The 25363-nt window shown below is 37.3% G+C and overlaps 2 protein-coding genes across 4 annotated transcripts; both read right to left on the reverse strand.

The window, feature by feature from the left end:
* Nucleotides 1-318: 318 nt before the first annotated feature.
* LOC111483260 (DNA polymerase I A, chloroplastic/mitochondrial) lies at nucleotides 319-13290 on the reverse strand. 2 transcript variants are annotated; one of them, XM_023129408.1, is made up of 12 exons: nucleotides 12947-13290; nucleotides 11213-12206; nucleotides 10839-11030; nucleotides 9405-10084; nucleotides 8723-9185; nucleotides 8221-8316; nucleotides 7786-7878; nucleotides 7431-7625; nucleotides 1353-1445; nucleotides 1066-1278; nucleotides 891-980; nucleotides 319-733 (listed from the first exon to the last, which is right to left on the reverse strand). In XM_023129408.1, the coding sequence occupies exons 1-12, from the start codon at nucleotides 13081-13083 to the stop codon at nucleotides 572-574; spliced, it is 3408 nt and encodes a 1135-aa protein (XP_022985176.1). In that variant the 5' UTR covers nucleotides 13084-13290; the 3' UTR covers nucleotides 319-571. The 2 variants fall into 2 exon arrangements, with proteins under 2 accessions (XP_022985176.1, XP_022985177.1); XM_023129409.1 differs by lacking the exon at nucleotides 12947-13290 and having other exon boundaries at nucleotides 11213-11683; nucleotides 11865-11962.
* A 3266-nt stretch (nucleotides 13291-16556) lies between these two features.
* Nucleotides 16557-20111, reverse strand: LOC111483285 (probable serine/threonine-protein kinase PBL23). 2 transcript variants are annotated; one of them, XM_023129458.1, is made up of 5 exons: nucleotides 19812-20111; nucleotides 18411-18592; nucleotides 18131-18320; nucleotides 17345-17736; nucleotides 16557-17062 (listed from the first exon to the last, which is right to left on the reverse strand). In XM_023129458.1, the coding sequence occupies exons 3-5, from the start codon at nucleotides 18249-18251 to the stop codon at nucleotides 16775-16777; spliced, it is 801 nt and encodes a 266-aa protein (XP_022985226.1). In that variant the 5' UTR covers nucleotides 18252-18320; nucleotides 18411-18592; nucleotides 19812-20111; the 3' UTR covers nucleotides 16557-16774. The 2 variants fall into 2 exon arrangements, with proteins under 2 accessions (XP_022985226.1, XP_022985225.1); XM_023129457.1 differs by lacking the exon at nucleotides 19812-20111 and adding an exon at nucleotides 19364-19803.
* Between the last annotated feature and the right edge of the window lie 5252 nt (nucleotides 20112-25363).

A 25363-nucleotide genomic window follows, 5' to 3' on the forward strand; every position in this document is an offset into this window, starting at 1 on the left:
ACTAATGTCATACTTAATTAATGTGCACTCTTGACCAAAAAGTAACCAAAAAGTAAATTACCAAGACCACACGTGTGATATAATTAATAAAAATAAAACTTCCATTATTGGTCAGTAATTAACGCATATTAGTATTTTACATCATTAAATGAAACAAGACCCAACTCAGTTTAATTCAATACCCACAAAGATATTACCATGATTCAATTTGGTTTAAGTTGCCATGTTCTCTTCTCCTTTTTCAACTCCCAAAAAGAAAAAACCAACAAACATTTCTATAATATTTCGCATTCTCAAGCTACGAACTCCATCTAAGCATGTCAACATTTGCTTAACGACATGCCTTTGGCTAAGAAGTTAGAAATTCAAATGACAGTTCGTTTCATGGATTACATAGACATGGAGAATTGGAATTGAGTTACATAGACAACGGTTCAAAAAGAGCAAAAGTGTGGTAAAAAATTTCACATCAGCCACAGCATAAACACATCCTTCAGAAGGCATCCAGAGTCGAACGACAGATGGCTGTTGATGTCGGTTAGTTTAGTTAGAAATTCATTTTGGTATATATCTATTTGGCAGAATACCAGTTTTGTGCACACTTGGCATCCACAGCAAGGTCGACTTTAAGAATATTCTTTCCATTGAAGGGTTTCGACATGCAATCGACAACAATGGCCTTAGCAACCTCAGCTGACTCAGTTGGTCCTTCCAAGATCACTTCATCATGAACCTAACTTTCAGGAGAAGTGTTAATTCATGCAGTATCTCACAGATAAGTACAGAAAAATAGGGTGCTGCAGGAAGGGATGCAAGTTATAATTGAAAAATAACCAACAGAAACACAAGTCTTGAGATATTAAATCGCAGGTAAGATAGTGATGACTGACCTGCAAAAGCAGCCTCCATCCAAGTTCCCTCAAACGTGAATTTTTAGATATTTCCAACATGGCACACATGGCAACATCGGCAGCACTACCCTGTAACATACCAACGTTCGTGAACCAAATTTAATACTGGAGATTGGGACGAGGAAAAGCCAAGAAAGGAAATTTATGTACAAACCTGCACAGGCGTATTAATAGCAGCTCTTTCTATATGCCCTTTTTGGGCACGAGTAACTTGCTTCATTGAAGGAAACTGACGAGCTCGTCCAAGCAATGTGCGAACACATGATTTCTTCTCGGCCTCTTCCCTTCGAAGTTCTTGCCATCTACGAACCTCTGTTCTTTCATTATACCACAAGTCAACTGTCTTACTTGCTTCCTCCACGGTAACCTGAATGGTGAGGTAACCAGCCGCCAGTTAGCAACAAAACGATATTTAGACAGAAAGTTGGTTTTGGAAAATACCTTCCAATCTTTGGAAAGGCCAATAGGAGTCTTGCCATATGCAATGGAAAAATTAAGCATTTTAGCTTTCCTTCTTTCAGAAGCAAAGGCATCCTGCAGAAGAGAAAGAAATGTTCACATAAAAGAAATCAAAAAACAAGAGATCGTTTAAATGGCACTTTGTTCTTGCTGGACGAACATGGTTGCACAAGAATAGACAAAAGGATAAGAAACTGCATATATTAAAATGAAAATGCATCGACAGGAATTACAATAAATAAAAAATGACTGATAAGTAAATAGAAAATAAATAACAATTGAGTTCAATTTTGTGTATCAAATGATAAACGCAAGGGTTTCAAATACAAAGCATCTGATTTACATAAAAAAAAATAAAAAATAAATAAATAAATAAATAAAGTTAAAAAGACTTGGTTGACTATGTTGGAGGATGAAATATTACTACGATGAAGAATCTCCGTCAGGACCAACAGTTCAAGATTGCAAAATCACCTCTCTTAAGGAATCCAATCACCCACAAACCTACTCCGACTGTGTCTCCAATCGTGAATATATTGATCTTCTAAGCTACACGTGAGACCTCCAATCATGAATATTCCTCAACAGTCTACATCCGACAATCCGAGCATAGGTTATCAGTTGTAACCATGTTGGGCTAGGTACAATCAAACAAGCCTAGATGGTGGAAGATTGAGATCCAACAGTAAGGTTAGCCTACGAGGAGAAACCAAGGCCCCATAATGGCCCATAGTGGCACTAACAAGGCAACCAGAGCCCATCACAAAACGGCCAAACTAGATCATTAATGTCACTTAGACCTGACTGTTACACTTCTTGAAAAGGCGATGAAACCAAAGGGAACCGCCCACTAAAAGACTCTCGAATGCTGAGTACCAGGCAAAGACTCGAAGGGGCTTTGTTTTAGGTGTGATGAGAAGTAGACCTAAGAGAACCTTTGTAAGAATTGAGAAATTTGGGAATTAAGGATTTTGGTAGCTAGTGCCGAATAAGAAAATATCGATTGATATAGAGGAAATGAAAGAGAGAACCCCCCAAGTGAAGAATTTGGAAGTAGAAGATTCGATGGAATTAGCTATGCTCCGTCATGCTGTTCGTCACCAAGAAAAATGAAGGTGAAAGGATAGGTGAATCAAAGAAGTGTAGTGGTTCTTATAGAATGCAAAGCTACGCATAATATCATCTTTCAGTTGCTAGTAGAAGAGCTGAAGTTACTCCTCACTGAGACAGCGAACTATGGTGTAGTGATATGGGAAACAGAGTTTCCATTTGTGGTATAGGAGTCTGTAACTCAGTTGTAGTTTGCCTACCCCACTGAGATCACTGTAAGGGAATATTTCCTACCCCTAGACCTAGGAGGGGTAGATGTAATGTTGGAAATGCAATGATCATGGAAGATGGGTTTGTGGGTGTGGATTGGATGTCGCTAACCAAGACCTTTTTACCTCGGTAGAACAAGGTGACATGTGAGGGGATCTTTCCCTCACTAAGGCCTAAGGTCTCAGTAAAAATACTTGCCCGAACTGGACAGACTAGAACATGGGCTTCTTAGTTGAATTAGATATGGAAGGCGTTGTAATAAGTTTTGATTTGGTTTGATTATTTGAATTAGATTTGATTTGGTTATTTGAATTAGATTTAGTCATACCAGATTTAGAATGCTATATAATAGCTAATAGCTAATTTTATTCCGGAAAGAATTAGAGATTTCTCCCTCCATTTCTAATTAGTGGTATCGGGATTTGGGGAGTTTTGTGGGTCACATTGTATTTCTTGAGTGACATATTGGTTAGTCTTTGTAGAGTGATAGTGAGGTATTCACTTGTAACACTTTGTTTATTAGTGATTGGTTGCTACCAGTGGATGTAGGGGAACTTCTTCTCTCCGAACCACGTAAATATCTTGGTGTCTCTTTGAATAATTTCGTTCATTGGTGTTGTGAGTTCATTTGTTCCGCTTTCGGTGCACAACAAGTGGTATCAGAGCCTGATTTTGGTATTTGAGGTATTGTGAAAGTTTTGGCCTCATCGACCACTAGACGTGCTCACAATCATGCTTATTTTCTTGAAAATCAATTTTCAAAAATTGTGTTTTTAGTTACATCCAGATTAATTATTGCAAATGGCAAAATCATCTGGAATTAAATTACTGCGTGGATCGAGATTGTTGAGTTCCAATCTTGAAGTAGAGAAATTTGATGGAACCAATCATTTTGGTGTTTGGCGAGGCGAAGTTAGCGATTTGCTGGTTATACAAGACCTTGATGCTTCTCTCGAAGAGAAGATGCCTGAAGACATGACAGAAGCAGAATGGACGAAATTAAACCGGCAAGCTTGCGGAATTATTCGATCCTGTCTTGGCAAGGATCAAAAATATCCATATATGAAGGTGACCATGGCGGAACCATGGGACAAGCTTGAGGCGAAATATATGAAGAAGAATGGAAAATAAACTCTATTTGAAGAAGAAACTCTTCCGTTTTGACTACAAGAAAGGTATCTCAATGGTTGAGCATTTGGATGATTTTAACAAAATCATCACTGATTTGCTCAATCTTGATGTTAAGATTGATGATGAAGACAAGGCGATGTTATTAAATTCTTTGTCAGAGTCCTACGAGTTTTTAGTAACCACCCTACTACATGGAATCACTGACATTAATTTTGAAGATGTTTCAAATGCCTTGATGAATAATGAGGTGCAAAAGAAGGAAAATGAGGCATATCAAGATTCTAGCTCAAATGTTCTCACCGCTCATGGAAGGACTTCTACTTTGAAAAAGAGCGAACGTGGAAAGTCCCGATCAAAGTCGAGAGGTAGATCTAATAATTGGAGAAAATTTGATAAAAATGAGTGCGCATATTGTCGATAGAAAGGTCATTGGAAGAAAGAGTGCCCAAGCTTAAAAGAGAAGGGGTTGAAGTCCAATATGGTTAGAGATGACGACACTGATACAGATAACGCCTTGACGATCTCCTTATCAGTCAGCCAAACTAGTGAATGGATTCTTGATTCTGGGTGCTCCTATCATATGTGTACCAACAAAGAGATGTTTTTGAACTTCAAAGAGTTCAATGGTGGAGTTGTCTATATGGGCAATGATAGTACTTGCAAGATGACGAGAATCGGCTCAGTACAAATCAAGATGTTTGACGGGGTTAAACGAAAACTCAATGATGTGAGGTATGTCCCTGACTTCAAGAAAAATTTGATTTCCCTTGGCGTTTTGAATGCGAGTAGTTATCGAATCATTTTGGAAGGAGGGAATTTGAAAGTAGCTCGTGGAGGTTTGGTGGCAATTAAAGGAACTAGAAGAGGTAGCATATACTACCTCAACGGAACCACAATAATTGGGCATGATGCTGTGGCAAGTTCGAAAGAACAAAACATATCGAAATTATGGCACATGAGACTTGGGCATGCGGGGTGAGAAGGCGCTTCAGACATTGGTAAACCAAGGAGTCCTTAAGGATGCCACAATGGTAAAATTGATTTATGTGAACATTGTATATTTGGTAAACGAAAAAAAAATGTGAAGTTTGGTACAGGTATACACCAAACAAAGGGCATTTTGGATTATGTTCACACTGATGCATGGGGTCCCACGAAGAATGTCCCATTGGGAGGAAAGAGGTGGTTTGTCACCTTTATTGATGACTACTCGAGGAGAGTTTGGATGTATCCCATGAGGCACAAAAACGAGGTTCTCCAAATCTTCCTAGAGTGGAAGAAAATGGTAGAGAATCAGACGGACAGGAAAATCAAAAAGCTGAGATCAGACAACGGTGGAGAATATACTTATGATTCATTCCTTAAAGTATGCTGAGATGAAGGGATCGTTCGACACTTCACTGTTCCTGATAAGCCACAACAAAATGGAGTTGCTGAGAGAATGAATCAGACATTAATAGAGAAGGTTCGATGCATATTGTCTCAAGCAGGATTGAGTAAGACATTTTGGGCTGAGGCTCTCAGTTATGCAGTTCACTTGGTGAATCGTTTACCTGTTTCTGAAAATGGTGGGAAAACTCCGCTTGAGGTATAGTCAGGTACTCCTGTTAGTGATTATGATAAATTGCATGTGTTTGGGTGTCTTGCTTATTATCATGTGACAGACTCAAAACTAGATCCTAAAGCAAAAAAAGCCAAGTTTATGGGCTTTAGCAAAGGCATGAAGGGCTATATAGATATGGTGTCCAGAAACAAGTAAGATGGTTAATAGTCGAGATGTGACATTCGATGAGTCTGGAATGTTTTTGCAGAAAATTGAAAATAATAACGAGGCATTGAAGCAGGTGGAGAAGGTGTGTTCTCTCCTGATATGGTTGCTCCTAAAGAACCGATTGATCAGGTAGATAATAACTTTGATGTCTTAGAACAGGAGGAGCAAAGCCTTGTAAATGAAAGAGTGATCAGAGTAGATAATAACTCTGATGTCTTAGAAGAGGAGGAGCAAAGCCTTGTAAATGAAATAGTGGAGGAACCTGAGTCCATCGCCAAGAATAGACCACGAAGGAAAATTCGAAAACCTGCAAGGTTTGATGATACGATAGCATATGCTTTCTCTATGATTGATGAAGTTCCCAACAGTTACAAAGATGCTATTCAGAGGCCGAATAGCTTACATTGGCAATAGAATATGAATCAGCAAATAAATCAAATTTGGGATTTGGTACAACTTAACAAAGGTAAAAAGGAAATTGGTTATAAATGGGTTTATGGGCTTGAGGTGGTGGCACAAGAGATCTATTGACAGAGATTGTTGTAAATTGTCTCAATTTTGATTTGATTTGGTTATTTAGATTAAATTTGATTTGATTATTTGAATTAGATTTGGTCATACCAGATTTGGTCGATTTGATTCTGTAATGCTATAGAATAGCTAATAGCTAATTTTATTCTTCAAAGAAAAGAATTAGAGATTTCTCCCTCCATTCCTAACTAGTGGTATCTGGATTTGGGGGAGTTTTGTGGGTCACATTGTTCCTAACTAGTGGTATCTGGATTTGGGGGAGTTTTGTGGGTCACATTGTATTTCTTGAGTGTCAGGGATTTGGGGGAGTTTTGTGGGTCACATTGTATTTCTTGAATGACATATGGGTGAGAGTCTTTGTAGTGTGATAATGAGATATTCACTTGTAACACTTTGTTTATTAGTGATTGGTTGCTACCCAGATGGAGGAGAACTTCTTCTCTCCGAACCACGTAAATATCTTGGTGTCTCTTTGTGTAATTCCATTCATTGGTGTTATGAGTACATTTGTTCCGGTTTCGGCGCACAAAAGAAGGATCACCAATGGGGAAGAGGCTAGCAAAGACGATGCCAACTTGGATGTTCACAGGGAAATGCATTTGCCTTGGTGGAATACAACCGTATCTTTGAGTTACCAAAAGGCATTCCACCAGAGCGGCCAGCTGATTATGCTGTTGGCCAGATCAACGTCAAATTTTATAAGTATGATAAAAATTTTATTTTGAAAGGCTGATCAGTGAGATGCTCGCTTCTACGGTCATAGCACCAATCTATTCTCTAGCCCCGTGCTTCTAGTGAAAGTGGTGTTGCGAGGTTTTGTGTAGATTACAAGGCACTAAATCAGGCAACTATTCCGGTTAAGTTTTGCTTTTCATACAGTGTTCATACTTTCAAGACATTTAGGTCCATGTGAAAAGTTTTGCATTTTTTGGGTGTCATGATACAAAGGTTCTCTCTACTTATAATGGTGGATTCCAAAACCAACTAGAACAAACTCACTCAAACAATTACCTAACGAAATACCATACCATAACTACTACAAAACAAACAGACTGACGACTATTAAAATTAACAAACTAACGCTAAAATAATAGCACATCAAAAGAAATTACTAATTGAATCTGACTCGCAACATCAAAGCATGTCAGTGGACAATTCAAGTGTTAAAGATAAAGCATTTCCATTTCATATCATTTCTAAGATAATAAGAGAAACGGATACCAGTTTGTTATACTTTGGAAAACTAACACTCCAATAAAACGAATCACATTTGCACACATTTTCTCGTAACAAAAACATCAGTTTACCTTCAACAATGGAACTGGAGGTTTATCTTCCCCAGGTTGAGGATCCCACTCAAGAAGCACGCTTCCTTCTTCAACAGCTTTACGAATATGAGGGTACATATTCATTGCAGTTCTTGAATGGAAATCTCCCCCAGCTTTAAAGGCGTCCAGCATGCTCTTACAATTGGCAAGATGAGCAAGAATCCTAAGTTCCAGCTGCAAAAGGAATCTACATTTTAATCATTAATGTTCTCTTTTCTTTATGCGATTATATAATTGAAGCCAATAGATAACAAAAAGATAGCAGCGGAAGATGGGGTAAATCTAAATTACACACCGCATAAACAAGTCATCTCCCATTCATTAACAAAATTACCTGGCCATAATCAGCAACAATGAGGGAATTTCCAGGAGAAGCTATAAAGGCCTGACGGATCTTATATCGGTCCTTTTCCAGAGCCGGTTGATTCTAGTACAGAAAAAATATAACCAACGCAAGTCTCCATTAGAATCATAGTTCACAAGGAATATATGAACATAAAGATCACTTGAAACTGAGATGAGAAACACACTCACACAGAAGGCTAAATGTAAAACAATTTGTGCAAAAAAATAGCTAGCAATAACCATAATATTTTACATAATGCCTGTTATAGGATTTAGTACTCTGCGATCATGATAAGCTCTAAGCTTCTAGTCGCTATGAGGTGACACTATCTAATAGAAGAAGCAAACCTACTTTCCCATGGAAATCATCACAGATCTCTTCAGTGCCAAATGCAAATATAGTGGAGACTAGTTAACTATGAACCTGCAAACTTGGTCTCCGAGCGGAGAGGCGGCCAGTTTCTGTGTTGATGTTTAGAGAACAATGGACACGCCCATTCTTACCAGATATATTGCTTCCCTGCAATAGAAACAGCCAGTTTCACTGCAAGTCAAAAATTGTGCCTAGAATTTGAAGTCCAACATATGAAAATCATAAGTGTTGATCAGAGTAAGAGAAGGACTCCATGTTTTGAAACTTCAAAGCTGCATGTTCATCAATCAAAATCAACATGTCTTCAGATAACTGTGCATAAATCAAGTGAAGCAGTATATAATACTCTGAACTAGTTCCTTCTAGAACCTCAGGCACATATAAAAGTCAAAAAGTCATAATGGCAAACAAAGTTACTTACACCTACCTTCTAAAGTTCTTCCCCTACCACCAGTAACGGGTCAAAATTAGCAAAAGTTCCATTAATTATCGTGACTCTTTTGAAAGGATATTATAAATGGGCATAAATGGGGACTTCGCAGAAGAATTTCACCTGTAAGGGAAGGATGAAATTTGATATCAAAGAGTCAATAGAGCAGATTTCGCATAAAGCAGAAATAGCATGACAGGCTTCCATGCCCTCCTCCTTCAATTTAAATGCTGTTAAAGTAGTTCCATAATCAGACATATTTGCACATTCATGAATTATACGCCTTCTGTTTTCTTCACGAGGCATTGTCTCAAAATCGTTGACAACCTCAGTGTCAGACTGCGAGTTGTCGGTGAAGTCATCAAATTCTGCAGAGACCTTGCCTGCTAAGATCTTCAGAGCATCCCTACTCACTGAAGGCCAACCAGTTGCTGTGTACAATTCTGTTGAGAGAGCCTCATCACTGAAGCGACGTAAAGTAATATTCCGAAACTTGCTGGGAGTTTTCTTCCCTTCTTCAGTGACTTTTTCACTGTTTGGAATTTTGAATGTCCTTTCAGTTGGAAGAGACTCTTCAGGGTTCTTACTGTAAAATGAAAAAATAAGGAAGCATGACTTTTCAAACGAATCAACAAGTTTGAAGCTAAAGGATCAGAAACATGTCCATTATCAAAGGGGAATAGGCATTAAATTGTGTAATAAAGAGCTTAACAACTTGCACAAGTCCATGTCCACAAATAGTAAATAACTCATAATTGTAATTTTTAAAAAGCCAAAAATATTATTTAGAGCATAGACTAATTACCTGTTACAAGTGCCACCAAAGAGCAATTGGCGCAGTTGTGCATCACTTCCAACATTCATGTACCTGGCATCAGGGCAGTACTTTGAAGCCCAGTTTCGAAATCTGTTAGCAGCAATCTCTTGTTCTGCTTTGGCCAATTTTTCTATCTCAGCAAGATATGGCCTATCAACCAGCATTCCCTCAGTTTCCATTCTGACAAGAACTTCACCAAATGGTTTCCAATAATCTTCATAAAAGTTGAACATTGTTTTATCCGGAATCCTTTCTCCATCTCTCTCCCAAGGCATGTCAGACAGTGTTTTTTTCAAGCTCTCATAAAGCTTCAGCGTGCATATTGAATCTAATGCAGAATAAGATACCCATGGTTTCCGTTCTTCTCGTTGAAGTTCTTCAACAGGGGGAATGACTATAAGTTTGCCTTCAGATCCATCCTTTTTCATCTTCTTCCGGCCAAAGATAGTTTTCATGGACACTTTACCAATCAACTCCTTTTCCTGGCCCAATTTAGCCCCAGACATGACCTTTGTATCATAAGAAAGAGCTTCAAGTGAATATCCACCATTCATTCTCCTTGATGAATCCCATAACCGTGCCATGTGCATCGTGTCAGCATGGAAGCCAGAAATCTTAATCCCATAGTTTTCAATAATGTGATTGTCAAAGCTGTAGTTGTGCCAGACCTAATAGGAAGGCAGGTTTGGTCAAAACCAAACTATCTTCTGAGTTACAGCATACCACACACATGCACATGTTGCATTCTCATAATTTAACTAATACAAGTGAATAAATGGTCAGAATACTTAGCCAATCTTATCAAAAAAAAAAAAACAATTATGATGCATTTGATATATGAATGAGAAAACCGAGCTATAGCAGTTTTGGAATCTATCAACAATATGTTCAGAAGCCAACATCTAGAAGACAAAGCTTTGTCCATCTCCCCGAGTGTGTCCCAACTATTTATCTGACGGTGGATAATGTGTCTAGGGTGAGTTTGCATACCACTTTTAAAAACATTTTTTCTTAAAACACTTCTAATAGAATTGGTTTTAATTAAAACATTAAGTTGTCTGGTTACATTTTCTTAAAAATGATTTTAAATTACAAGTTTGTTTGGTTGTGCTGCATCTAAAATTGATTCTACAAATATTAAATTACAACAAAGTGATTGCCGACCAATCACTTTAAAATCAAGTTTTGGAAAACCAACTTGAAAATTCTTTTAAAAAGTAATGTATATTCGCAACCAAATATTGCATACTTTAGAAAGAAAAAGAAAATAATGTTGAGTAATCCAAAATGACTTAGGAATTTATGCCAAAAGACACCCTTATTCTCTGCAAACTAGTCCCAGAAAAGGAAACCTCCTTTATCAAAAAATTTGGCCTACATTAGTCTCCTAAAAAAGGGTCCAAGAGGAACAAAAAGAAATACCTTTCTAATCAAAGGATCTTCGAAGAATGGTGCAAATTGACGCAAAATTTCCTTACCGCCACCATCAAGAACATCCACCCAGATGCAAGACTTTCCATTTCCAAAATCTGCTTTCGGTCCTGAATAAATGCTGAAGCATATTATTTCACCATGGTCAACGGGTGTTTCTTGCTTCACATCAATCTTGGCCACCTTAAAGAAAATAGAAAAACAGAACAAGGATTGAAGAAATTTCACAAGTATGTGCCCATCATCATATGACAGAACTTGGGAGTAAATTATACAGTTATGTTGGATCTATTGGTCTGTTGGCCTGTTTCAAGGCAGTAAAGGTACATAACGCAGAGAACGAAAATAAAGTAAGATTTAATCACCTCAGTATCGCAAGCATGCACCAGATTCTTGTACTTGGTAGTAAGCATTGAAACAACTTCCTTTGCTGCAGATACACCATCAACAACAAGAACGCTTTCATATACACCATTAAGCCTCTCCTTTATATCTGGCTTATCAGCAGTTGCAAGTACTTCCATCATCTTGGTGACACTTCCATTGACGATCACTTTAGAAAATTCTTCCACAGCTACACCCTTATTTATTCCATTAGCAGCTTCAGTAAATTTCGAAGTTTTTCGTACACTATTCACCTTTCCCAAAGAGATATTTCTATTTCTGCCATTAGGTGAAACGTTTGGTACGTGTCGAATAATTAATCCCTTTCCATTTTGAGAAACAGAATACTTTTTGTTACTTTGAATAGGAACAACCTGACTATGCAAAACATTATTTGCAGGCTTGCTCATGGACCATTCCCCAGAATAAGAATTAGTGTCTCCATTGCATTCACCACGTGAAAACTTGACAGTCTCAAGTAAAGGTACCCTGTCACTAATCATCCTATCTATAGCTGTAACATTTTCAGTTCGTTCAAAATTTATAGGTTCTTGTCTGCTGAATTCATCCGATAACATATTAGTTGGAGGGTTTATACAATTAGGATCATTACAAGCATTGGAACAGTTGCTTCCCAAATTTGACTGAACCTTAGAATATGGGGGGGAAAGACTGTTGTAACAATGCAAAGTCCCATAGTCAATGAGATTTTCTTTTTTTCTTAGCTTTTCTTCGTCATTCTTCGTCAGGATCTCAGTTTCTGAAAACCTAAAGAGCTTCTCTTGTTTCAGCTGCCTAGTACTCTTAGACCAATCATTTACATCAGACAGAAACGCCCTCTCCTTGTCATGTTGTCTAGTTTCAAAAAATGAATTGGTGTGCAAGAAAGAACTTTGTCGACACTGCAAGGAAGCATGAAACATATTCACATTTGGAGAAGTGCTGCCAACATTCTTCAGAGGACAAAATTCAGCCCTGCAAATCAATATTTTCAGAAATATTAGGGTCGGAGTTCTTCACAACCATACTCTCACTATAATTGATCAATAAAGTGCGCAATGTGAGATACATAAACAATTAAAACAACAAAATGGATGACCCAAGAAAGGTCAGTATCACTTCTGCTAAATTTGACTTTGATTACCTAAGACACAATCACGCTCATATTTAAAGGTAAATGTCCTCCCCATAGATGAATCCAAATAATATGACACAATTTTATGGACTAGACAACGATATAGGAGAAAAGAGCTAAAGTGCCTAGAAAGATAACCGATATACTTCTTCATGAGTGAATTTAAAAGCCTCAAAACTCATACTAAAGAACCATTACCATAATGCTTCAAATCATATTCAAAGAAAGACATTCTACCAACAAGAAACAGAGTGAACAGAACAGGAGGTTAACAACGAGTTCATTTTTTCAGATATCATCATGATGATAACTAAAAATTCCTAGAAATCACACCCACCAAACATGTCCTTCCCCATATCACAAGTTCCCTATCACATGCAGGGGGAGGAAACTCACTTCGCAGTTTCAATCAAGAAAGCTTCTAACAAATGTCTGGAACGAACAACAAGCACATAAACACACACACAAAAATGCAGCTAATTCCCCATACAGAGGACAAAATGTTCTCCACGCCCCGATTAATAACAAAAAGGATAACACAAAAGCCTCCCGTAAAGAACAAACCCAAGAGAAAAGTGACCTGTAGAGCCTCTTGGAGGAGGCGCAAATGGAAATAGAAGAATTAGAAACAGAGTTGGACCGCCATAGAAAGAAATAGGAGGGCCATTGAGTAATCAACGAAGAGGCTTGGGAAGTGGAGGCCCCCAAAGTGATCATCTCTGCAACTCTGCCCAGCTTGCTCCAGGAGTGGCTTATAGAAGGAGCCGTTTTGAGAAGTTTGGGCTAAACCAAAGTTCAGAGGGGTTTATAGTGACTGTTGCCTCAGGGCTGTGGGTCTGAGCACGGCCATGGCGGAGGGGCGAAGGTTAAACCCTGGGGGAGTGGGAGTGACGACTGATGAGAGAACACCAAAATTAACGTACAAATTTCATGCCTCCCACTCCCGTTACATTTCTGATTTAATTTTGTCGGCCCCAACAGAAATTATAATTAAAATTATTTATCATTTTAAAATGAATTTTAAATTTGGTGTGACAGATAATGGGTTAATTTTCTCTAAATTAATAAAAATCCATTTAAATTTAATTTAATTCAATAATATTCTTAAACTTTCAAAAAAAAAATTACTACCAATATATGAACGAAAACTGTCTATCAACACCTCATAATTATCTACTTTTAAAAGTTTATGTGTATTTTTTTAAATATAGTACTAACAATATGCGTATTTTTTAAGTTTTTTTAAAAAAGTTTAAAAACGCTTTGAAGTTTTTAAAAAAGTCGAGGGTACTAAGAATGTATGTTAAGACTTATTCCAGAAGAATAACCCTTGGAGCAAGAACTTAAGAACCCCATGAAACTAAGAAAACGCTCTAAAGATAAGTACAAAACAAGCCCTAAGTCCATTAAAACAAGAAGATTGTTAGGTACTACTCAAAAACGAAGGACCAAGGTCCTAAGACTCAAAACTTAAGAACCCCTACAACTCTCATGCGACAATATAATCATGACTAAGGTTACATTGCTTGAATCATAAGAAGCCTTTGATGTAAGTTCTCATATTGTATCACTTGGAACATAAGAAGCCATGAATGTAGGTTTCAACTATGCTACTTAGAATGTATGAAGTCTTGGGCATAGATTTTCAGACTGCGCGTTTGGAATGTGAGAAGTCTTGGACGTAAGTTTTAGGCTACACCAATTGGAACATAAGAAGCCTTGGGTGTAGGTTTCAGACTATATGCTGGGAATGCATGAAGCCCTAGATGCAAGTTCAGACTATGTCGCTTGAAACAAATAAAGCCTTAGACGCAAGTTCCAGATTATATTGCTTAGAACGCATGTAGCTTTGGACACAGGTTGTCAAGTTCATGTCTTGTACCATAAATCCTAGGGAGGGTATTTTAGAGAACATTATCAGAAAATAACAAGAACTATGGACAAGGGCATAAATCAAGAACAAGAACCGAGTTCCAAAGATAAGAAACTAGAACAAGTATCAAGCTTCAAGTTTTCAGAGCTAAGAATCCAGAACCTTAGAATCAAAGTCCTTAGCATCATAACCTAAGAACTCAAAATCTAGGACCAAGGTCCTTGAGCCATAATCAGGAAAATAATTCAATACTCAAGAACAAAACTTAAGGACTTCAGGATAAGAAAAAGAACATGACATGAAAGAGTGTAGTACCCTAACATCAACCATGTACGCGATTTACCGAGTTTTTGTACACATTCCTATTCTCTCATGTTTTAAAGGTGACAAGAAGGGGTTGGTCGAGGATCGAAGCGAATCTGAACTACATGTCATATAGAGTCACATCATGTTTCAACTGTTTTAATGCTTTAAGGCTTTAAGGTATTTTGTTTACTAGGTCCAATATATTCAAATTTTATTTTGAATTTGTAAATAAAATGAATTTATGGTTTTTTTTTTATTCTTTTTTTTTTTTTCATTTTCAAGTTTTTACATAGTCGTGATCGTAAAAATCGGGTTGTAATAAAAGTTGTAGCGATCATATGTGTGCAAACAAGAAGTTGTTCTCAAATGTGTATCTATGTGATACAAAGTGGAGTAAGTAGATTCTACCCTTATTTATTCCCATTAGTGATATCAAAGCATTGCATTTATTTTTACTTAATCATGTCAATGAAATCCTCAAGTGTCGAACAAAGAAGTTGTCAACCTCGAAGGTGTAGTCATAATAACTTAGGTGTCGAAAAAATGGATGTGCTTTGTTTGAGGGCTACATAGAAGGAGGCCTCTGGGAAGGCTCTAAAGTCCCACATTGGCTAATGAAAGGAAAGATCATACTTATATAAGTGAGAGACACTATCTCTATTGGTACGAATCCTTTTAGTAAAACCAAAGAGTGAAGTCATGAGAGCTTATGCTGAGAGTGAATAATATCATACCAATATCGAGGTTTGTTGTTCCTAGAGGTTTGTTGTTCCTATCAAGTTTGTAGCAACTAGCTCTTGTGATTGTCAAAGGGTCTGGATGAGGAGAGTATTGAAAAAAACTTATCATTTTCAAGACAAGTGTATCACTGTGTTATGTATAACAATTCTACCATTAAGCTATCCAATCATGCATAAATGCAACGAACATATTGATATAAGGTTGCCTGATTTGACTGAGTCACACAATGACATTGGAACGGAGTTTGAGTTTACATTGGATCGATCTCTCTGTAGGTTAAATAGTGGTTATTGAGTTTGCATTAGATCGATCTCTATAGGTTAAATAGACACTTCTAGTCTCTATCTCATCATTAAACTTTTCTTGTATTTTTCTCTTTTGGTAATGGGTGGAGTAGAGGGGGGATTCCATGTCTGCATTTGTAGCATTTTACATTCATCAACGATTTGGCCAATCATTCTCAACGATTTGGCCAATCATGAATGATTGGTTCTGACACCATGTAAATGGAAATTTTACTTAATAAATGCTAAAGATATACCAAAAAAAAATTAATTAATTTCTATTATGAAAGGTTCATTTGGTAAGAGTTGATCAACTGAATATTCCACTTTCTTAGTTAGAATCCTGCCTAGGGAAGTAACTGCGTTTTAGATGTATACATAGGTAAAGCCGTGTGCAATGAAAAATGCAAGCACGGTTTGGGGAGGGATTTTTTTTACTTAGTTTTTAAAAAAGTAAGTTATCTACTCCATCCGACTAGTTCCGGGTTCGAGTCCCGGGCAATGGTGAGTGAACCTTTGCAGTTATTTACTTAGTTTTGAAGTAATTTGATATTTGCAGTTATAGCATCAAAGTTGGTTTGAGGTGCGTGAACCACACTGGCAATGGTGCTCGATTTCAAAGGAGGCGCGACAACAATCCTAAATCTATCCAAGGAACGAGTGCTAGAGGGACTTAGAGCTCAATTCCTTCAACCCCGAAGTTGATGATCTAATTAGCCTAATTTTTGGCGATTCATTGAAATTCTCGCAAGCTCTACCAATGTATTGGAGAATGGGTCAAACATAACTCTGAGTTGGGTCAAACATAATTCTAAGTTGATTCAATCTACTGAACACAAAATTAAAAGTGAGAGAATTCAAACACACTCCATTACGTACATACCAGCGTTAGAAAATAGACGTAAAATCCAACAGGGGCATAATGGTAAATATGCTGTAGCTACCTTGAAACAACCCTAGACCCTGGGAGGGGGAAAAAAAACATCAAAAAAAGAGGATGAAAGTTGTAATTCCGTTTGGCACATTGGTCCAGTATCCTTAAAATGGCTGTCATATTGGAAAATATTACAAAGAAGGAAATGAGGGGCCAAGCGCCAAGCTGCCCCAGTTAAAATTGCCAGACCTCCAACAACATCTTCTCTTTTTTTTCCTCTTAAAATGTTCCATTTTAAATCACCTCCCATCATCACCATCACCATCACCATCACCCTCCTACAATTTTATCTCCATCGTTCCTACTTCTATCCGGAGAACCTTCTCCTGAACCTGAATATGGTCCCAAATTTGAATCGTCATCGATGTCCTTGTCTGCAGCTAAGAATTCAATTGCTGTAACCACGTCGCTGATCAATGGTCTAGTACCCGCTTCCTCTTGTAAACACATGGCTGCTACTGCTAGAGCTTGATACAGAGCCTTCACTGAGTAATTTCCTTCTAGCTTTGGATCTGCCATTAGGGTAAATTTCCTTCTGTCTTTGAATAGTGGTTGTGCCTGCAATAAAACGAGAATTAACAAGTTTTTAGACAGATCTTTCAACGTTCGAGCTTAGAACGCTCGTCATACACAAAAATATCGATATCGACGAACATGCTAGGAAGTTTTTTCGTAGTTTGGAACAAGATATCGACATGTAAATCACATCACAAGATAAATTTAATGTTCTTCACTAATACCAAGATCAAATAATGAAGAAATGTCAAGAAAAATTGAAAACATTGACTTAATGATCTGTGTGTGCAGGTGAGAGAAGATAACAAACCAGAAAAAGCATACCCAAGTAATTAAATTTTGTTCTGCTGTTGGTCTAGCGTTGTCTATAACCCGTCTTCCAGTTATAATCTCCAGAAACACGACACCGAAGCTGTAGACATCTGATTTTGTTGTCAATTGTCCCGTAAGCGCATATTCAGGAGCACAGTAACCATAGGTTCCCATCACCCTAGTGGAAACATGAGATTTATCCCCAGTAGGACCCAACTTTGCAAGACCAAAATCAGAGAGCTTTGAATTGAATTCCTCATCCAACAATATGTTTGAAGCTTTGAAATCACGGTATATCACGGGCGGACTGGCGGTTTCATGCAAGTATTCAAGTCCTTTTGCCGCTCCTTCGGCAATTTTCATCCTCGTCTTCCAGTCCAGACACTGCTTATCTGGCGGTATATCTGAAAATAGGAGGCTCCAACTTCAAAATCCAATATAAAATTTTGTTGATGCAAGCTTAAGATCGAGCACCTTCGTTTTTCAATGTATGAATAAAAAATCCCAAGGTTTCATTGAATTTCGGTTACTAAAAATGAAACATTTACATTGAAACATACTATGTTTGTAGATGCAAGCTTAAGATCGAGCACCTTCGTTTTTCAATGTATGAATAAAAAATCCCAAGGTTTCATTGAATTTTGGTTACTAAAAATGAAACATTTACATTGAAACATACTATGTTTGTAATGTAACATGAAATATATCTAGATCTAGATGACTTCAACGAATTAAAACATATAATTCAGGGATATTATGAGCTCGTGATCGATTGAGAAACAAATCATTAGGTCATACCAAGAAGATGATCCTCCAAGGAACCGTTAGCCATGCACTCGTAAACCAAAATCCTCTGATCTCCATCAGCACAATACCCAACCAAATTCACAAGGTTAGGATGGTGAAGAAGGCTCAACATCAAAACCTCTACAAGGAATTCTCTGTTTCCTTGAAATCCATTTCGGTCAAGCTGCTTCACGGCCGTTACCTAAGGAAGACGAAACCAAACATAAATAAATAGAGAACTCGATAATGAATCTATTTCGCATAAACGAAAGTAAAGGTTGAATCACGATACTTGGTTTGTGCCTTCAAGGATGCCCTTGTAAACCCTTCCAAAACCACCTTCCCCCAATAGATTGTCTTGGCTGAAGTTATTCGTAGCAGTAGATAGCTCACCGAATGAAAAAACTTGAGCAGAGATGTTTCCTTTTCCTAACTTCTTTATCTCCTCAGTTATGTACCTTCGCCGACTGTTATCTGTGAGTCCACAGTCAAGTTTTTAGAATTAAACATTTGATCGGTGATTTGAAACTGCTACATTTTGAAGAATCAAGGCAACTAAGGCTTAAACAATGATCTTGTAGAATGTGTTGAATAAGAAGAGAGTTGAAATAACCCAGGAATTAATCCATCAAACATTTACACATGTATGAAGCAATGAAATAAATTACTGCCAAAAGATAGTTAGTGATTAAGAAATATAACCCGTTCCGAGAATGAAACTACCAAATGCCTCAACCATATAAAGTTTCCTAGCTCAAATACCATACTCGACCGAGGAAGATACAAGGCTGAAACACATTTGGAATTCCAACAAACTCCAAATTCTAGGTATGTTTTAGGGGATAAGGCCAAAGCAAAGCCATGAGAGCTTATGCTCAAAGTGGACAATATCATACCATTGTAGAGAGTCATGATTACTAACATAATATACATTTATTTGGAGAAAAACAGATACTCTCTACCATAAGACATAAGACAAATCGAAACTCAAATATCACGTTTGAGAGAGGAAACACATTCTGAGTTCCACTGAACTATTAAAAACTAACACAAGGGGGAATTCTTGGAGTGTATTAATGCCTCAAACCATATCAAGATTCAATATGCTGAAACACTGATTTTGAGCAAGAACGATCGAAACCCGAAAACGCGTTTTAAATTCCAATGAGCTAATAAAACCTACATGGAGATTTAGACTTGAGATTGAAAAAATAGTGATATGCAACCAATGTGAAGAGAGCCAACCAGATTTAAAGGAAATGTTGGCAAATGAGGATAGAGCTTTTGGCTCCTGATGCTCCTTAACGCTCTTTTTGGAAGATTTCCTTTTGACTTTCTCCTCTGACATACAACATTGAAAGCAATTCATCGTCCTTTTCCTCTTTTTTTCTCAAAAAAACTCAAATGGAAGTCACAAACGGCAGTATTCTAGATGTTGCATTGAACGAATCCACGAAAAATCAAAGCACATAATAACAGAGAAACAGAAATAAAAGGCACGAGGAGATTGGAAATGCCCTCTTCTTCAGATTCACCCCTAGAAATCTAAAAAGAAAGAACGAACAAAGGGATCCGAAAGAAGAGATAAAGGAGATAGTGATAGTAAAAGAAATAAAGAGCTTGTTCCCAGAGAAAACCCAGGCGTTGTGGTTCTGTTTTCCTGGTCTCTGAGGAACGAGAAGGTAAAGTTTACCATGATGTTTGTTTTTGTTGGTTCTTGCCGTCCGAAGGCGCCAAGTTTGGAATCGAGGGCGACTGAGTCAAATTTGCTAATTAGAGAAGGATGGGTGAGCGGCCATTTCCCCATTTTCAGAAAGCTTGTTGAGCCAAATTAAGCGCCAAATTAGGCATTTCTCGCCCTTCTCTACACAGAGATTCCCATTTTTGGATGCAGTTGCAGCAGCCTTACATTACTCGGAATGGGAGGCTCACCATCGGTTCAACAACCGTTCCCAAATTGTCGGGGTTCATTTCGCGGTCTTCAAACTGTGTCTACAAAATTAGAGGAAGAAGACGAGAGCAGTTAAATACATAATTCCATATAATTAATTATTTTCAACCCTAAATTAATAAAAATACTTTCAGTTTTTTAAAAAATATTAAAATATATTGTTAATATTTATGTTAAAAAATATCTTTCAAGGTATTCTTTAGTTATTGTAAAACTCACAAAAAAAAAAAAAAAAAAAAAAAAAAAAAAAAAAAAAAAAAAAAAAAAAAAAAAAAAAAAAAAAAAAAAAAAAAAAAAAAAAAATTGAGAAATAAAATTATCTTTAATAAAATAAACCATGTTTATTAAGAGTCCGGGTTTAGGAAGAGTTATGTAAAGCCCCGAAGGGGTCACGACATGCATGCTTTTAAAAACATATGCGTGTAATCTCATAATAAATACTTTTAAAATAAGGTCATGGACAAATATTAGGTTCAAAACATAAATAAATATAATATAATTTTGTAACGTAAAACACTTATCAACTACTAATTAAATTCAATGCTACTTTCTTATCATGATGTATCTTGACTTCAATGGTCTTTCCAACGTTCATCATCATTCGTGCATGGGAGCTTTACCTCTATTTGAAAATATGAGAGTAGCATATGGCTTGAATATTTTAAGAAATACTTAGTAAGTCACTCCACCATTGGGGTTTGTAACGCAATTACACACAATACATGATTGTGATCTATCTTTTTAAACCGTAACATGATCTTAGGCTCTTTTCAGTTCCAGGCAGGGTTGTATGCATGGTACTTCTCCACACACAGTTCACATAGGCACACATGGACCCCCCAGGTGAACTCGTATATGTACCCCTGGACATAACTTGGTTGAACACGATGCATTACACGTCACTAGACACCTAAGAAAAGAAAAGGCTCGCATGATATCATGTCGAACAAAAATATTGAAGGTATGTGTCTGTACTAGCATAACATAGCGGGGAAGTATCTAGACGCACATGACATACATACATGGCAAAAATGAAGTAATCCGTCACATAACTTTACATGGTAAGTCATAACATTTTATTCAAAATATAGTGTAATGGATATCACATGCATACAACACATACATCACATGACAATAAAAAGAGCATATAAGCTTCACATAATTAATATGATATATGCCGGAGCCACAGGAAATGTATCATTCATACATCAATCAATTAACTAATTCAAAATGTAAGGTCACTTGTTTGGTCTTAGCCCAAGTTTCTAGTTACTTGGTAGCTGCCTTGAAACTCTACTCCAATGCCTAATTATATAACATACTTAGGCATATAAACATCTTAACCTAGTTAATCATGATGATTATTTCCAATGCAAACACTAAAACTTACTAAAATTGGATAATATAAGTTTTATGAATCTCAAAAGCCTTAAATAAGGTCAAAAATAGCTTCAAGATGGTCGAAAACCTAGGAAACGGTATAAAATTTGGACATTGAGTCACCTAAGCCAAGTCGAGAAACCAAGCCACGAAATGAGTTGCGAAGCCAAGCTGATTGAGCCGACCAAAGTCACTGAGCCAAGCCAAGAGGAGCCACAGCTAGAAATAGGTCACGTGTCGGGCACGTGCAGCGCTGAGGGCACGAATCAAGACTTAGAGTACCCGTCAATTGATTATATCACCAATTCATTAATTATTTTTCCTAACCAAGGGTCTCCTACTTGAGCATCAATGATCCTCTATTGAAGTGTGGGTTGGACAATCAATTGGGTTAATTTTGCTCTATTTCCTTCCACTCCCAGTGTTATTTTGGCTTGCTCGAAATTTGTCTGTACACAAAGCTCTCTCGTGATTAACGCAGATGAATGGGTTGTCTTCTTACGTAGGGCATCTGCAACCACATTGGCCTTCCTGGGGTGGTAATGGATGTCGATGACATAGTCTTTCACTAATTCCAACCGCCTCTACTATCTCATATTCAATTCCTTCAGAGTGAAGAAATACTTCAGGCTTTTTTGGTCGGTGTAAATTTGAGTTTTCTCTCCATACAAGTAGTGTCGCCAAATCTTTAATGCAAAGACTACACCTGCTAGCTCCAAGTCATGTGTGGGGTAGTTCTTTACATAATCTTTCCGTTGTTGGGATAAGAATGCAATGACCTTTTCATGGTACATCAACACACATCTCAGACCCTTCTTGGAAGCATTACTGTAAATCACATAATTTCCTGTGTTGTCAGGCATCATCGTGAGTACTGGTCCAGTCACTAGCTTATCTTTCATATCCTGAAAACTTGTTTCGCAATCTTCGGCCCATACAAATGATACACCCTTCTAAGTCAACTTGCATAAGTGATGAGGCTATTTTGACAAAATTCTATATGAAGCGTTGGTAGTAACCTACCATACCCAAGAAACTACGTACCTCAGTAAACAGTGGTTGGATTAGTTCTTTAGCGACCGCTTCCACCTTTGTAGGATCTACTGACACACCATTCTCAGATACCCCATGTCCTAGAAATGAGACCTCGCCTAACCAAAATTCACATTTGGAGAACTTAGCGTATAATTTGTTCTCCCTCAAGATTGCCAAGGCCTTCTGAAGGTGCAACTGATGTTCTTGGCTCATCTTAGAGTATACGAGGATGTCATATATAAATGTATCCAGACATTCCTTGCTCACCCGATTCATCAACTCCATGATCACTATAGAGGCATTAGTGAGTCAAAATGACATAACTACGAACTCATAATGACCCTACCTTGTCCTGAAAGCTATCTTTGGCATGTCTTCCTTTTTTATCTTGATTTGGTGATAACATGACCGGAGATCTATCTTCAAAAACATCGTTGCTTCCCTGAGCTGATCAAATAAGTCTTCAATGATTGGAAAAGGATACTGGTTGTTCATTGTTCTCTTGTTCAACTCCCTATAATTGATTAACAAGCGCATCAAACCATCATTTTTCTTAACGAACACCTACGCACCCCATAATAATCGCAGGAAATCCTTTGATAACACGGATTCCTATTTCTCAGGGCCGAATATAACTTTTGTCCAATAGTTCCTAAAATTGTGTCATAAGTTCTTTCAACTCAGTTAACGCCATACGATACGAGGCCTTAGAGATAGGGTCGGTACCTAGTTCTAGCTCTATTCCAAAAATCCACATCTCGAGGTGGAGGGATTTCTGGTAAATCTTTAGATAACACATCTGAAAATTTGTTTGCTACTAACTCTGCAGCCAAGGGAGTTACTTCCTTTTTGGTGTTCACGGTGCTGGCTAGTATAGCCCATGCTCCATATTGGACCTAACTTTTTTCTTTCATCATCGATATCACTTTAGGCATTGTTCCCAGACACATACCTTTAAATATGAATCTAGTTTTGGACGGTGGCGTAAACACCACTTCTTTCTTATAACAATCTATACTAGCATGATTTTTCACTAACCAATCCATTCCCAATATTACATCGTAATTGTTCATGTCAACTACCATATGGTCTACCTTTAAGCTAATTCCTGACACTATCACTTAACCATCTTTTCTCTATACGCAACAATCAAATCCACCCCTACCGGGGTGCTAACAGACAATTCATGAAACAAAGATTCTAAAACAAATTTGAGTGACGGACGAAAACAACAAATATAAGTGAATGTGTAGATTTCGAATCAAAGCATGTTGAAACAAGATGAGCCAAGAACAAATAAAGTACCTATCACCATAGTGTAGGCATTCCTAGTATCCTTACTAGCAATTTCTGGCCATGTGACCTTCCTTTCCACACCAAAAATAGGCTCTGGTGTGGGCCAAACATTACATTTAGGTTCTGTTGTTTTGTCTATTTTCACATCGGCCTGTTTGTTGACCATGCGCAGAATCTCGGTGATGTCTACCAAGTCGCTGTTGTGACTATGTTGGAGGAAGATCGTGATGATCAATCTAGTCATTGATGGTGTTAATTTAACACATGCGGAAGCAATTTGGATCTTATGCACTTTTAGAACATCAATTATTGTAAATAACTAGCATGTTCATAAGTATTAAAACTTAATGAATTTGAATACTAACTTTTTGTAGTTCAAATTTCTTTTTCCTCACGAATCGGTTTCGAACCACCACTAGTGTCTTCTCCACTATTCTCCGGCCTTAGAACGGGATTGTGGAATCCGGTGAGTGACTAAACTTGGGAGGGATTTAGCATATATGAAGAGAGAGCTTGTGAGAATTTTTTCAAGGTCTTTTTCAAGGAAGAAGCCCTTCCATGTACCATAATCACCCTATTTAAAGACTCATGTTTAACATGGATTTTTCCATTAAATGAAGTCAACATTTTGACTTTCTCCATTTTAATTCAACAATTAATTTGAATAATTAATTTCAAATTAGAGTAACATTAAATGATTAATTAAACTATTTAATTAATATTTAATATTAATTCAAATGTCAATCTCAATCAATTCAGACATATAATTGATTAAGATATTTAAATCTTATTTAAATATCTCAAATTCTCTCTTTTTGTTTAATTCGTAAATAAAACAAAAATGTAGTTAAATATATCGTATATATGTAGTGCATATTCCCTAATTTGAATTCGATCACTTCGAACTTACTCGTCACACTGTTCTATGGTTTAGTTCAATATGAGCTAGCAGAGGGACCTAATGGACCTATAGATCATGGGCTTCAACGATCCAAGATTAACTGGTTAAACTCATTAATTTTGTTAACCAACATTCGTTAACTACTAGGACACTCCACTATAGCCTAGTAGTTGCACTCCCCTCACTATAGATATATTTATGTCCATTTGATATAACCAGATTAGTAAGTCGATCCTTCACAGGTTGTTCGTAACTAGAGCTGGGTCAATTTACCGTTTTACCCCTAAAGTTACTTCTTGTTTCTTATGTCTCACTGATCATTTAATGAACAATTGGTTTGTGGTCCAACCAGTAAACTGAATCCCTCTCAGGTCAATGAGAGGATGGGGCCCCTTGTTCAAGACCTGGAGTCAGTACTTAAGGAAACTACCTCTCTTCTATCCCTAAAAGTGGGTAGGAGGAAATTTCATCTTGCACCCCACGTCCCTAGCCATTTACCCAGTCTTACCCCTAAAATGGGAGGCCTATTGAGTCGGCGAATTTGAGTCACTCTCACCCATGCAAATCTAAGGATAATTCCAAATAAACAGGAGTTCATGGTTAGCTCAGGATTAAGATCGAGTTACCTAGGTCATCGAATGAAAAGAAAATCAGTCTCAACAGTAAACGACATTATAAAGTG

This window comes from Cucurbita maxima, unplaced genomic scaffold (genome assembly GCF_002738345.1).
Source record: "Cucurbita maxima cultivar Rimu unplaced genomic scaffold, Cmax_1.0 Cma_Scf00008, whole genome shotgun sequence".
Lineage (NCBI taxonomy): Eukaryota > Viridiplantae > Streptophyta > Magnoliopsida > Cucurbitales > Cucurbitaceae > Cucurbita > Cucurbita maxima.

Excerpts from the sequence above, each read along its gene's own strand:
- LOC111483260 (XM_023129408.1), bottom strand. The coding sequence starts at position 13,083 with ATGATCACTTTGGGGGCCTCCACTTCCCAAGCCTCTTCGTTGATTACT. Across the intron at positions 11,031-11,212 it reads TGCATGCTTGCGATACTGAG|GTGGCCAAGATTGATGTGAA; the intron begins GTGATTAAATCT and ends ATTTTCTTTAAG. Across the intron at positions 734-890 it reads GATGGAGGCTGCTTTTGCAG|GTTCATGATGAAGTGATCTT; the intron begins GTCAGTCATCAC and ends CCTGAAAGTTAG.
- LOC111483285 (XM_023129457.1), bottom strand. The coding sequence starts at position 19,487 with ATGAATTGCTTTCAATGTTGTATGTCAGAGGAGAAAGTCAAAAGGAAA. Across the intron at positions 18,593-19,363 it reads CAACATTTCCTTTAAATCTG|ATAACAGTCGGCGAAGGTAC; the intron begins GTTGGCTCTCTT and ends GTGGACTCACAG. Across the intron at positions 18,321-18,410 it reads TCCTTGAAGGCACAAACCAA|GTAACGGCCGTGAAGCAGCT; the intron begins GTATCGTGATTC and ends CGTCTTCCTTAG.